Raw genomic sequence first — 12747 nt, 5'->3', positions numbered from 1 at the left:
TATTATGATTGTCCCCACAACTACATTGTGAAGCAAAAGTTCAGCAACTAGGACTTTCTCAGGCTCTTGAAAAAACCGCTAATGGAAAAGGCAGAACGTCCCAAACGCTTCCATTCATCCTGTAGCTCTGGGAACCTAGAACGCCCGCATCCAATCAGCTTCCAAATCCCCAGCGCCGGCAAGTGGGAGGGGCTCAGATGTAGACTGCCTCCTCTGCTTCTCCGGCTTGGCCACGTCTGACGCCCTGAAGGTCCTTGAAGGTATATAAATCACCTGTCTACTCATTAGCAATAACTGAGCTTCTTATTCAAATTTATGCTTAACAAGATTTAATAAGATATAGCTTTAAATCGTGTTGTTTACTCATTCTTCGTAGTTTCTTCTTTTTCCTCTATATATAGGTCTCCTAGAGTTACGGACCTGCAAGTTCCGTTCGCTGGCGCATGCGCCGGCGAACGGGAGGGCGGGCCTGTTTCCGGGTGGCGCGTGGGGCTTGTGGTCGAGAGGCTCCCCTGCCGCTACCAGCATGGAGACTTTGTACCGGGTCCCGTTCTTAGTGCTCGAATGCCCCAACCTGAAGCTGAAGAAGCCGCCCTGGGTGCATATGCCGTCGGCCATGACGGTGTACGCTCTGGTGGTGGTGTCTTACTTCCTCATTACCGGAGGTAACTCGGGCTGGCTCGGGCCCGAGAGGCGCTGAGACGCGGAGAGCCGGCGGCCCCCGAGGCGCGTCCGTTCCGCTCTCAGCCCCGGGGGAAGCATCGCTGTGCTCTAGGTCTTTTCGCAGGGTGGAGGGAATTTCTGGGGTCTCAAGTATTAACAGCCCAGAGGTTCATGTGCCCTCACGCCCTGTCCTGTGTCCTGAGAGGCTACTCTCATTGTTCTCCATGTTCTCACGCCCGTTGCCTTTCCGCACTTCTAGCCTCAGCCTAGGGATGCGAATCGAATATATTTTTCAAGCCCAGATTGTAATTCTGTTTATTGCCTGCAATTATCAGGACTCCCATCCCCTCCTGTAAATTGTTTGACAGAGGCCCTGGAGAAGTCTAGTCTTGCCCATTCTACTCGGTTGGTCAGGAGGGTTTGGGGACTTTTATCTTTGTGTACAGCCCCTGGAAACGTGGAAGAGACATGACAATGCTTGGGGTTTGTTAACCCACACCTAAGGGTCCGTTGTTGCTTTTTGCCCTGGTCTACAATAAACGTGAATGGAAATGTCCAAATCCACGGTTTCGACTAATATTTAAGATTGAAGTTAGATTTGCAGAAGGTATTGTATTTCAAAAAGCAGAGGTTGAAAATTTAAAGAATAAGGAAAATAGCAGTACTATTAAACACTCCAGAATTGTCCTATCCTGGTGTTTTGTTTTTTTTCCAAATAAAAAGTTGCAAAAGGGGCGTTGTTTTGTATAGTGATGAGTTGGCAATCCGGCTACAATTTTCAGGCCACCACCCTTGCAAGCCACAGTTCCATGATGTACTCAAGACTATTCTATTGTATTTCCAGATTTTGAGAAGTGGGGTACTTAACTTAGGTGTTATAAAATTGAAGCTTACAGATTAGGGACAGCAAAAGTTCCCTTTTTAAGGGAATGGCCATAGGCATCTTTATTTTCATAGATGTGAAAAGAGTTGTTAAGAGGGAAGAATGTGAAACTTTGAGGGCTTGGTACTAGGATTTGTCTTTGAATCAACTCCCATCCCAAATCTAGAATAATGATAGTTAACTTAAGTAAAGTATATTTTAAATATTTTTTTTTTTATGTTGGTAAGATGCTATCCTAACATTGCATTAACATTAACATTTGCTCAGCACGTTAATGGGTGCTGTAGTGAATAAATGAAATTTAAAATGCATGTGATTTTAACAAAGAATGAGTCTTCGTCTGCTTTGATCTGCTGGTCTCTTCTCCTAACCCTAACCTCCCTTGGAGTCCAAGCCTTTGTTAGAAGCCTCACAGTTTTCATTCTGTCCACTTATTCCCGTGGATTGTTGTAATGGGGAGATTCTCTGTCCCAATCCCAGGGGCAAATTGCAAAGGACACTTTTTAGTGGCCAAGGCCATGAGGTGTCTCATACAAGGAATCGGTTTTGCCACTGGAAAGGAGTTTCTTCTAAAAACTGTGAGTGTACTTCCATAAATAATGTTCATTGCTGAGAAATATTCAGCAAACAATGCATTGAGGTTCGATTAAGTTCCAGGCCCTAGGTACTGGGAACGACAGTGAACGAAACATAAGGACGCTGTCCTTCTGAAGCTTATAATGTCATGGTTGAGGTTGGTTAAATATCACATAAAGCTTTTTCCACTGCGTTATTTTTTCCATTACAAATTGCCAGAGTTGCACTGAAGGGAAAGAACAAAAGATTATGAGAAAATAACAGGAGTTGGGAACATCACATTGCAGTGTGGTTCCTGGGGAAATGACAGGTTAGCCAAAATCTAAAGAATTGGGGGAGAGGAAATAGTAGGCAAAGGGAAAAGGATGGACAGATACGGAACCAAGAGACCAATTAGGTGGGTTTTGTAGTTGACTAAGACTAGGTTAGTGGCAGTGGAGAAGGAGGAAAATACAATGAAAGATAGCTTGGAAGTAGATTCAGTAGGTCTTGATGGATTGATTGGGTTATCAGGAGTGATTGGGGAGAATGCAGTGCGAAGGAATCTTAAACTGGTGTTTGGTTTGAGCATCTGAGTAGATGGAAGTGTCATTTTCTGAGATTGAAGAGATGGTTTTTGCTGGGGTACAGTGAACCACAGGTCACTTCGGGATATGTAACAGTTGGGCATGGTTATGTCAAGTTTGCAGATATGAGTCTAGAATTGAGAAAATAGGTCTGTATTGAAGTTGGTTAACAACAAATGTTTTTTGAATGCCTCTCATAAGCCAGGTATTGAAGAACATAGTGAAAGTCCCTGTGCTTAGGGAGCTTACATCTAATTCAACTGGGGCTAACATTGTTTGATCGGTGTTGGCATATTGACCTTCATTAGTGCATGGAACTGAAAGCCCTGGGAAGGGATGGGTTGAGTTCCGGAGGGAATGTGGACAATGAGGACAGTGGATCAAGCCCTAAGGAATTCCCAGCATGTAGCGGTTTTATAGAAGAGGAGGCCCTGCCAGAGGTAGCAAGAAAACATGGACAGGAGTATCACAAAAGCCATGAGAAACCAATTTTCCCCAAGGAAAATGGATTTAGTAAACTGTATTGAGTGCTGCCGGGAAGCCTCCTAAGATAACTGAAAAATGTCCATTGAATTTGACACCATGAGATCATTGGCAACTTTAGCAACAGTAAGATCAGCGGAGGCAGATACCAAGTTCAAGTGAGTTGAAGACTGAAGAATAAGTAAGGAAAGGGAGACAACAAGTTTACCTTTTTTTTTTTCTTCCCCAAGAAGGAAGTCTCACTTTTTTTCAAAAAGGAAGCACAGTAATAGGATTTAACTAGAAGGGTCTGGAATCCAGGGAAGGTTGATGTAGGAAGGAGAGGGTTGAAATACAGGAAGGAGGAGCGATAGCCAAAGGAACAAATTCTCTGAGAAGGCAGGAGGGGATGGAGTCCTGATAATTGCAGAAGCAATCCCACATTGGTAGGAGGAGGGACTCTTCCTCTCTTGGAGCTGGAGGGAAGGAGGAAGGAATGGCTGTAGATGCCAGCTGGTAGGCTTGGTGGTGGTGGTGGAGAGATTAGAGAAGCCCAATGTGATTGCTTTGTTAGTCAAGGGTGAGGGAGACACAGTCTTAACGATGCTTAAGAAAAGCTGGAAGTGAGGATGTTGGAGAGTAGATGTGGACAGTGGGAGATCCGGAAAATACTAATGTTGATGGAATTAATGATCACAGGGACATCGTGACATAAGTGATGGACATTAATGATCATGAATCTCTAGTATTGCCTGTCTGCCTATTGGTATGATTTAAAAATGTCTCCTTATTTTACATTTAAGCAAGAAAATTACTCTAGTCACAGTACCCTCAATTGACAGCATTTTCTTGAACTAAAATAATAGCCTTTAATATTTAATCTCCTTTATGAAGTAATTTTTTTTTTTTATGTTTATTTTCGAGAGAGAGAGACAGAGTGCAAGCAGGGGAGGGGCAGAGAGAGGGAGACACAGAATCTGAAGCAGGCTGCAGGTTCTGAACTGTCAGCACAGAGCCTGACACGGGGCTTGAACTCACAAACCACGAGATCATGACATGCCTGAGCTGAAGTCGGACGCTCAACTGACAGAGCCACCCAGGCGGCCCTATTGTGGAGGAATTCTTGAGTATAAGAAACAGTTACTGAATGAATTTCTTTTATGAAATACCTGTTTTAGAGATAGTATGCTAAAATATTGAGTTGAATTTCTGAAAGGTTTATCTAAAGTTTAGGGGATTAGCTAGGCCTCACTTGATTATAATAATATATCTAAGCAGTCCTGTTTAAATATAAATGAATCTTTAGAGACTGATGAAAACTCTAATCCTTTTTAAAAATTAGGAATCCAATCTAATCTGTACTATTATCTTTCATATAGGAATAATTTATGATGTTATTGTTGAACCTCCAAGTGTTGGCTCTATGACCGATGAACATGGACATCAGAGGCCAGTAGCCTTCTTGGCCTACAGGTAACAGTTGCCTTTTTTTTTTTTTTTTTTTTTAATTTTTTTTTTTCAACGTTTTTTATTTATTTTTGGGACAGAGAGAGACAGAGCATGAACGGGGGAGGGGCAGAGAGAGAGGGAGACACAGAATCGGAAACAGGCTCCAGGCTCCGAGCCATCAGCCCAGAGCCTGACGCGGGGCTCGAACTCACAGACCGCGAGATCGTGACCTGGCTGAAGTCGGACGCTTAACCGACTGCGCCACCCAGGCGCCCCAACAGTTGCCTTTTTGAATGATTTGGTGGGAAAGAAGGTTGCTGGGGCATGAGTGCTTTTTTAAAAATACAGTGAAACCTATGGGTCCATCTGCATTTAGATAATAGCTGTTTTAAAATGCTAAATGCAGAGATGCAGGAAGTGGGCAAGAACAGAAGTATATTATTTATTAGGAAATAATATATTTCATAGTGATATGATCACTTATTTAAAGGAGGGTATTGGTTTAAAATACATTTATAGGCTATTCTGGGGATGAGGAAACTGCAGGTACCAGTTTATTTGTAAGTAATGTTTTTTAATCTAAAAAAAATTTTAAAAATGTTTATTTATTTTTGAGAGAGACAGAGAGCAAGTGGGGGAGGGGCAGAGAGAGAGAGTGGGGGAGACACCAAATCTGAAGCAGGCTCCAGGCTCTGAGCTGTCAGCACAGAGCCCAACGCGGGGCTCAAACCCACGAACCTTGAGGTCATGACCTGAGTTGAAGTCGAACACTCAACTGACTGAGTCACCCAGGCGCCCCTGTAAGTAATGTTTTATTGGAACTAGGCATGCCCATTTGTTTATATACTATCTATGGCTGCTTTCAAGCTGCAGTGCTAAGTTTGACACAAACCATATGGCCTATAAGCCTGAGACATGTATTATCTGGCCATTTAAGGAAAAAATCTGTGAGCCCCTAGACTATACTATTAAATAATAAAATATAATAATAATTTTTGAGGTGCCTGGGTGGCTCAGTCGGTTAAGCTTCTGACTCTTGATTTTGGCTCAGGTCATGATCTCACGGTTCATGAGATTGAGCCCTCTGTTGGGCTCTGTGCCAACCATGTGGAGCCTGCTTGGGATTCTCTCTTTTCCTCTCTCTCTGCCCCTCCCCTTCTCTCTCTCTCTTTCTCTCTCTGAAAATGAATAAACATTAAAAATAATTTTTGAGACTTAGGTGTTCCATTTGAGTAATGAATCACCATTCCAGTGTGGTTTGGCTTACCTGGGCAATGCTTATTATGTTGCTTTCTAAATCCACTTGATAACTGTCCATCTAAACATAGCTATATATTTGTATTCATGCTGAACGTTAATGGTGTTCCATACATAGCATATTCCTGAAAAAATGTTTGTGATTCTCTGGGAGTGAGGGGTATCTAGATGACAGGAGATCTTGATGGTAGGGAAACCTTTCATACTGTTATCATTGGTACTGTTGGAATTTTGAGCCCAGTGCTCAAAATGTATTATGTATTGTGTTTTGTGTATGCGTGTATTGTGTTTTCAATTAAGGCAATTAGCTAACAAAAAATATACCTTCTTTAGATATACCTTTGTATAAATTATCCCTTTAACAGAGGAATTTGCTTTTTGGGGATCCATGGATTCAGAATTTTGAAAGGTCTGTATTGCTAGAAAAAAACAGATATACGTATGTATAAAAATTTGCATATAATTCTAAGGATTTATAGATTGCTGGAAATTCTTGTGGGGCTCATGGAGCCTTAGTTAAAAATACTTCCTTTCAAAATTTTCCCTTTGAAAAAAAAATAATAAAATTTTCCCTTTGAAACAAGAGTTTACTCTTGTGAAACTTCTAGAAACATTTCTTACCAATTCAAATTTGAATTTGATAGAAGTTTAAATGTCATTATTTTTAAAAGCAAAACAAAAGTTCTGGGTTAAGGGTTTCTATACATACACTAATTTGCTTTTTAAGCTAATAATTAAAATCTCAGCATTGATTTTACATTGACTGTTGTGTTAGCTGAGGTTCTAAAACTTTTTTGAACATAAGCCCCATGAAGACACAGATTTTGTTGTATCCCCAGGACCTAGAATAGTGCTTGATTCATAATTCAGACATGGCAGGAATTGAAATGAATATACAGAAATGTGGTAAAATAGTTGTAAGGTGGGGCACCTGGGTGGCGCAGTCGGTTAAGCGTCCGACTTCAGCCAGGTCACGATCTCGCGGTCCATGAGTTCAAGCCCCGCGTCAGGCTCTGGGCTGATGGCTCGGAGCCTGGAGCCTGTTTCTGATTCTGTGTCTCCCTCTCTCTCTGCCCCTCCCCCGTTCATGCTCTGTCTCTCTCTGTCCCAAAAATAAAAAAAAAATAAAAAACGTTGAAAAAAAAAATTAAAAAAAAAATAGTTGTAAGGTTAAGAATAAAAAAGCAGCACAAAAATATTTAAGCAGAAATAGGTCTTTCAATCTAAAGACAGGTTTTTTTATTTTTCTGGGAATTTTCATTTATTGTTTAATCTGGTTTTTCTTTTTCAGAGTAAATGGACAATATATTATGGAAGGACTCGCATCCAGCTTCCTGTTCACAATGGGAGGTTTAGGTTTCATAATCCTGGACCGATCGAATGCACCAAACATTCCAAAACTCAATAGATTTCTTCTTCTATTCATTGGATTCGTCTGTGTCCTATTGAGTTTTTTCATGGCTAGAGTATTCATGAGAATGAAACTGCCGTAAGTTTTCAAGTACTTTGTATAATCAGCAGTTTAACTTTTGTTGCAAGTTGGTAAAATAATCACTTGGATCACATAAAATCATAGAGGATTTAATTTAACCCTCATTTAAATGGATGAAAATGCTGAGAACCAAAGGAATTTGTGACTTGTTCAAGGTTATAGCTATGGTTAGTAGTAAAATTGAGACCAGTTGTCTTTCTGTCATCTCCATTCATGTTCATGAAAAATGGTTATTTTGCTACAATGTCACTGACCACTGACTGGAGATCTTGTTTCTTTAAATTGCTTTTTGCTTAATCTATAACATACGGGATTTCAGTAGTAATAGTGATAGTAGGGAATATTTTCAAGGCATTAATTACTGCTGCTCTTTGAATACTGGTATGAGGAAAACCCCTTAAGCCTTGGACAGGGAGGGAGTTATTGCCTCTCCAAAAAGATGGGAAAAGGATCGTGTGTGTGTGTGTGTGTGTGTGTGTGTGTGTGTGTGTATAAGAAGATTTTGTTTCAGAAAACACAATATTTTTAAAACAAAAAAAATTGGTTTTATGGCAACTTTTATAATTCCATTTGAGATCATTAACTTGACATAGGGACAAGTCTGATCACATTTCCCTATATTCTTATTTCACCTGTGGATGAATTAGTAACTGCAGGAACATTGGACAAGTATACCATACAAAGATTAGCTCTTCGTAAATTTATTTTTCAGGGAGTATATTAAACGTCAAGTTTCAACTATACTGATTTCTTAGAACTGATACTCCCGTATTTTATTATAATAGACAGTAAAAGAGAATACAGGATGTGTGTGTTTCACAGGTTCACTTATTCTGTGGCTTAACCTGTCCACCGTAACATCTAGAGTAGAATGGGCAGACTTCCCCTAGAAAGTCCAAAGCACTCACTTCTCCTGCAATCATGTTCTCATGCTAAGGCAGGATGGGAAAGATGGGAAAAGAGCAGCGTTCTCTGTCAGCTGAATATCTGTGTGGCCACATAGTTCCCTCAGACTCCTCTGCCAGTGGCTCTTATTTTTGTCTGGGGAAAACGGTTTTAGCCATTGGCTAAGTTGTATGAAGAATTAGGCACTCCGGCCTCCTCTCTTTGTTCCTCTTTTTTTCTGTCCCTGTTGGAAAAGATACACTTGGTATGGAAGAGACTGAAGTTTTCCAGAGCAAAACAAGAAAAGAGGAGGCTCCTAGAGAGATCAAGAGGCTACTACAAATCACCAACCAAAACAGATGGAACGTTTGGAGAAATGTAGCAGAATAGAAGTGGGCTGGTTTGGGGCGCCTGGGTGGCTCAGTTGGTTGAGGATCAGACTTTTGATTTGTGGTTCAGGTAACGATCCCAGTGTCCTGGGATTGAGCCTCTGTCACACTGGGCCTGGAGCCTACTTAAGATGCTCTCTCCCCTGTCCCTCTGCCCTTCACCCGTGCATGCCCCTCCCCCATGCTCTCTCAGAAAAAAAAAAAAAATCTGGGGGGAATAAAACAGGTGGGCTGGTTTTGTCCATAGAGCCAGATTTGTTTTTATTCTACTTAAGCTTCTCATTCTTCCTTATAGTTTTAGGTCTTCTCCTTAGGATATAAGTGCTTTTCTTTTTAGCTCAGGTATTTGACTTTGAGGATAACAGAGCTATCTACTGCTTAAAAAAAAAAAAAAAAAAAAAAGCTTTGGAAAGTGCTTAATTCTCTGGATTGCCTCCATCTTACTATTGCAATTATTTAGGTTTTTCTTAATTTTTAAAAATTTTTTATTTTAGGGAGCATGAGTGGGAGAGAACGGGCAGAGGGATAGAGATGAGAGAGAGAGAGTGTGTGTGTGTGAGTAGGGCAGGGACAGAGAGAGAGGGAGACACAGAATCTGAAGCAGGCTCCAGGGCTCTGAGCTGTCAGCACAGACCCTGATGCGGGGCTCGAACTCAGGAGCCGTGAGATCATGATATGAGCTGAAGTCGGAGGCTTAACCGATTGAGCCACCCAGGCACCCCATGGTGTAATGTTCTAAAATTAGGAAAAGTGTTTAGTTCAGAGCAGAGGGATGGGTTTCTATTTTTAGGCAAGTATGTTATTAAAGCTGTATAGGGACGTCAGCTGTGCTGACAGCTCAGAGCCTGGAGCCTGCTTTGGATTCTGTGTCTCCCTCTCTCTCTCTCTCTCTGTCCCTCCCCTACTTGCATTCTGTCTCTCTCAAAAATAAGTAAACATTAAAAAAATTTAAAAAATAAAGGCTATATGAAATAGTCTACTGAATAGATTTTATTATGCAGTTGAGGACAGAGTGGCAACAATTGCCTTTTTAGCGATTTGAACTACCATGTGTTAACCCTGATGAAAAAAGCTAGGGAGCTCCTGCGTGAATCCTGAGATCATGAGATCAGTTCAGAATTCTAAAGGAAAGGAGAAATGAGAAGTAAAAGTAAATGTATAATAATAATATCATTTAGGGACTAGGAGAATGCATATAAGCAATTTTTCCCTGTAACTGAAATTTAACTTTAGTACATGTACTAAAACTTTATCTTCCTCTTTTTTGACCCACCACTTTCTAAACTGTTTTATTGCTTCCTTAGCATTTACATTTGTATTCAGCAAATATTATTTGATAACGGTTATTTGCTGGACACTGAACATTAAGCATAATTTTGCCTTCTAGACTCAGAATCCTTTTCCATTTACGCTTAATTAGGCATAGCAATACTTTTCAGTTCATTTCCTTGATGTAATCTGCCATTTCTCATTGTTATCATTGTATACCTGTTGTCATTTTATCCTTTCCTTTCTCTTCTTTTTGTTGTTAATTCTGTGATTTGAGGACATAGATAACCTAGCTATTTGATTGCGTTTTAAATCAGTCCTTGTTGAAGGATAGCTTCATGGCCTGGCTTTTTAACAGCCTCTGTGGGTGTTTGAGTCTCTGCTCATTTGCTTCCAGGTTTGGAGCCATATTGGTTTGTAACTGTATGCTTTGAGGGGAAAGGGTAATGGAACTGAAGCCCAGTAATATATTTATTTATTGGGGAGGCAAGATTCGAAATAAAAACCATAAGGATGAGTCACAATTATATTTTCAGATTGTCATTTGATTCATCATAAAATTTGTTGGGGTGTTTTGAAATGTTGCTTCCTTTTCACTTTCTGTGTTTATAAATTTTATTCCTGCAGGGGATATCTGATGGGTTAAAATGCCTTTTGGGATGAAATCTGTGGATATTGGATTTGCTCCTGCTAATGAAGTTTTAAAGGCTGTACCAATCCTCTGACGTGAATTATGGAAAAGAATGAAGCAGCAGAAAAGAAGCATCTAGTGAAAACATAGGAAGCATGTTAAAGCTTGAACTAGAATGTCTTCTTGGTATCAAAGAGACAAGCTTATCACAGTATTTTTCCTGCTGGCCTATGCCGACGTACCAATGATGTTAAGTGGCATTTTCTTCTTAGTTTTTCATTTCTTAAAGAAAATATACTCCGTTTCTACAGCTGTAATACTGAATAAAGTGATTATTTTTTACAGCCCCCCTTAACATTTTTTGGAGATGATATTTGTGACTTTCAAAAATTAATGTAAAATCAGGAAGCGAGATCCCGTAAGCTGAGAACTCTGGACAGACGATCAGCTTTACCTATGGTGCTTTGCCTTTAAACAGAGTGTGTGACAGTACATTATTTCAGATGTGTCTGCAAGACCGTTTCCTGCACAATAAGGTGTATGAAAGGAGCAGAAATAAATAATTTTTCTAATTAACACCTTTTCTGTTTGTTTTATGAGACTGACACGCTACCACTGCACCAAGAGGGCCACTTATTTTATGATTTAATTAACCAATGGTATTAACTTTTCCATCTCTAATTACTCATTCCTACCTATAACTCTCCTAACCTACTGTCGATAGGTCTAAGGTCTCAAAATGTAGTTGGCAGGTTGCCTTGTAAGGTAGCAATTCTGTACCCCTCTAAATACTCAAGCACGGGCTGCATGCATGTTAGAGTCGTAAGTGGTTGTGTGCGAGGAGAACTCCCTTCAGGCATTTGTTTTCAGTAATTAACACAATTGTGAGCACATCTAGAAACACCCCTGCACCGGTCTGGTCTTCCCCTAATTTCTTCTTGCCAGGTCTTCTGGTTTTCCCTGACTGGCTGTGAACATCACTTCTCTAGCTGCTCAACTAGTTCTTGTTCCGAGATCTTCACAGTAAAATTCTATCCCAGGTGATTTTTTTCTAATTCCAAGGCGGATTTCAATGTAGCCATTCATTGAGTAAAATATTCATTTATTCAAAAAGTTTTGAGAAGATACGCCACGTGGCACTGAGCATTATAAGGATGAGTAAAACTGAAAAGGCTCTGTTTTCATAGAGCTTCTGTTCTTGTAGGGAAGCCAGATAAACAAAAGATAGAAAATGTTTGCAAAATGTCAGATACTGATAAATGGCCACAAACAAAATCACTCCTAGTATGTTGTAGTGATCACAAGACATGGGAGAGGGGGTTGTTCTACCTCAAGGCCCTGAAAAAGGAAAGCAAGGCCTGTGTGTACTTAACAGCATTAAAGGTTTAATTTAAGTGCATTTGGCCATATTTAAAAACCTTGGCTAAACTAGATGGACAGAAGATAACAGGAAGGCGTTAGGGCTTCAAAAGTTTTCGAATACGATTGAGTAGTGAACAGTTCCTGTTAAACACCACAAGATGGTTCTATTAAGGTTTGGTGGGGTGTTTGGGGGTTTGTTTTGGGGTGTTTTTTTTGGTCCCAGCTCTTAAGGTTTTGTTTCTGTGTTAATAACAAATATATCTTTACTAAATACAAAAATATATTTAAATAACTTCTGGTAAAATTGCAATGTTTTATGTGAAGAAAAAAGTCGTGTCTTGTACCAGACTTAAAATGCTTTTGAGGACGCTAAAATGGCAGGCTCTGATGGAAAGCCTTTCAAGCATTAACATCAGCAGAGGTTAAGTAAATGAGAAGGAGACTAAATTAGTGGACTACATGGGGAACAAACTAGTCTGATTTCACCACAGAATCCTCCAGGAGTCAATGCTCATTAACACGGAGAAGTGCAAAGCGGGCCGGTGAGAGGCAAAGGAGGCCGCAAGGCTAACCGCGGAAAGCTGTCGTTCCTCGACGCGTAGCTGACGGAGTAGCTGTCGGTCCAGTGGGGATCTCTGCAGCAGAGACTGCCTGTCAGAGGCCTTGGGTGGAAGTGGCTGCTAGGCCCTTGTGTCACTGGCTTGCCAGCTGTGCGGCCCAACCTTGAGATCAGCGTGATCTTGGCTAGAAAGCTGAGGTGAACCCTGACAAAGCCAACACCAGAGGCTGTCACGTAGCCCCTCTTCCTTGCAGTTAGGCGGTGGGTTGGTCAAAGGGACCCGAGTAGCACATCTCTGCCAGAG

The 12747-nt window shown here is 40.7% G+C and overlaps 1 protein-coding gene across 1 annotated transcript; it reads left to right on the top strand.

The window, feature by feature from the left end:
- Nucleotides 1-462: 462 nt before the first annotated feature.
- OSTC (oligosaccharyltransferase complex non-catalytic subunit) lies at nucleotides 463-11098 on the top strand. Its single transcript, XM_058721696.1, has 4 exons — nucleotides 463-665; nucleotides 4530-4623; nucleotides 7148-7345; nucleotides 10519-11098. Exons 1-4 carry the CDS (start codon nucleotides 527-529, stop codon nucleotides 10535-10537), a joined length of 450 nt encoding a protein of 149 aa, XP_058577679.1. The 5' UTR covers nucleotides 463-526; the 3' UTR covers nucleotides 10538-11098.
- Nucleotides 11099-12747: the final 1649 nt, after the last annotated feature.

The sequence above is a fragment of the Neofelis nebulosa genome, chromosome 3 (assembly GCF_028018385.1).
Source record: "Neofelis nebulosa isolate mNeoNeb1 chromosome 3, mNeoNeb1.pri, whole genome shotgun sequence".
Lineage (NCBI taxonomy): Eukaryota > Metazoa > Chordata > Mammalia > Carnivora > Felidae > Neofelis > Neofelis nebulosa.
The sequence above is the reverse complement of the archived record's forward strand: the minus strand, read 5'-3'. Positions and strand labels throughout refer to the sequence as shown.

Excerpts from the sequence above, each read along its gene's own strand:
- OSTC (XM_058721696.1), top strand. The coding sequence starts at position 527 with ATGGAGACTTTGTACCGGGTCCCGTTCTTAGTGCTCGAATGCCCCAAC. Across the intron at positions 666-4,529 it reads TTACTTCCTCATTACCGGAG|GAATAATTTATGATGTTATT; the intron begins GTAACTCGGGCT and ends TCTTTCATATAG. Across the intron at positions 4,624-7,147 it reads GTAGCCTTCTTGGCCTACAG|AGTAAATGGACAATATATTA; the intron begins GTAACAGTTGCC and ends TTTCTTTTTCAG.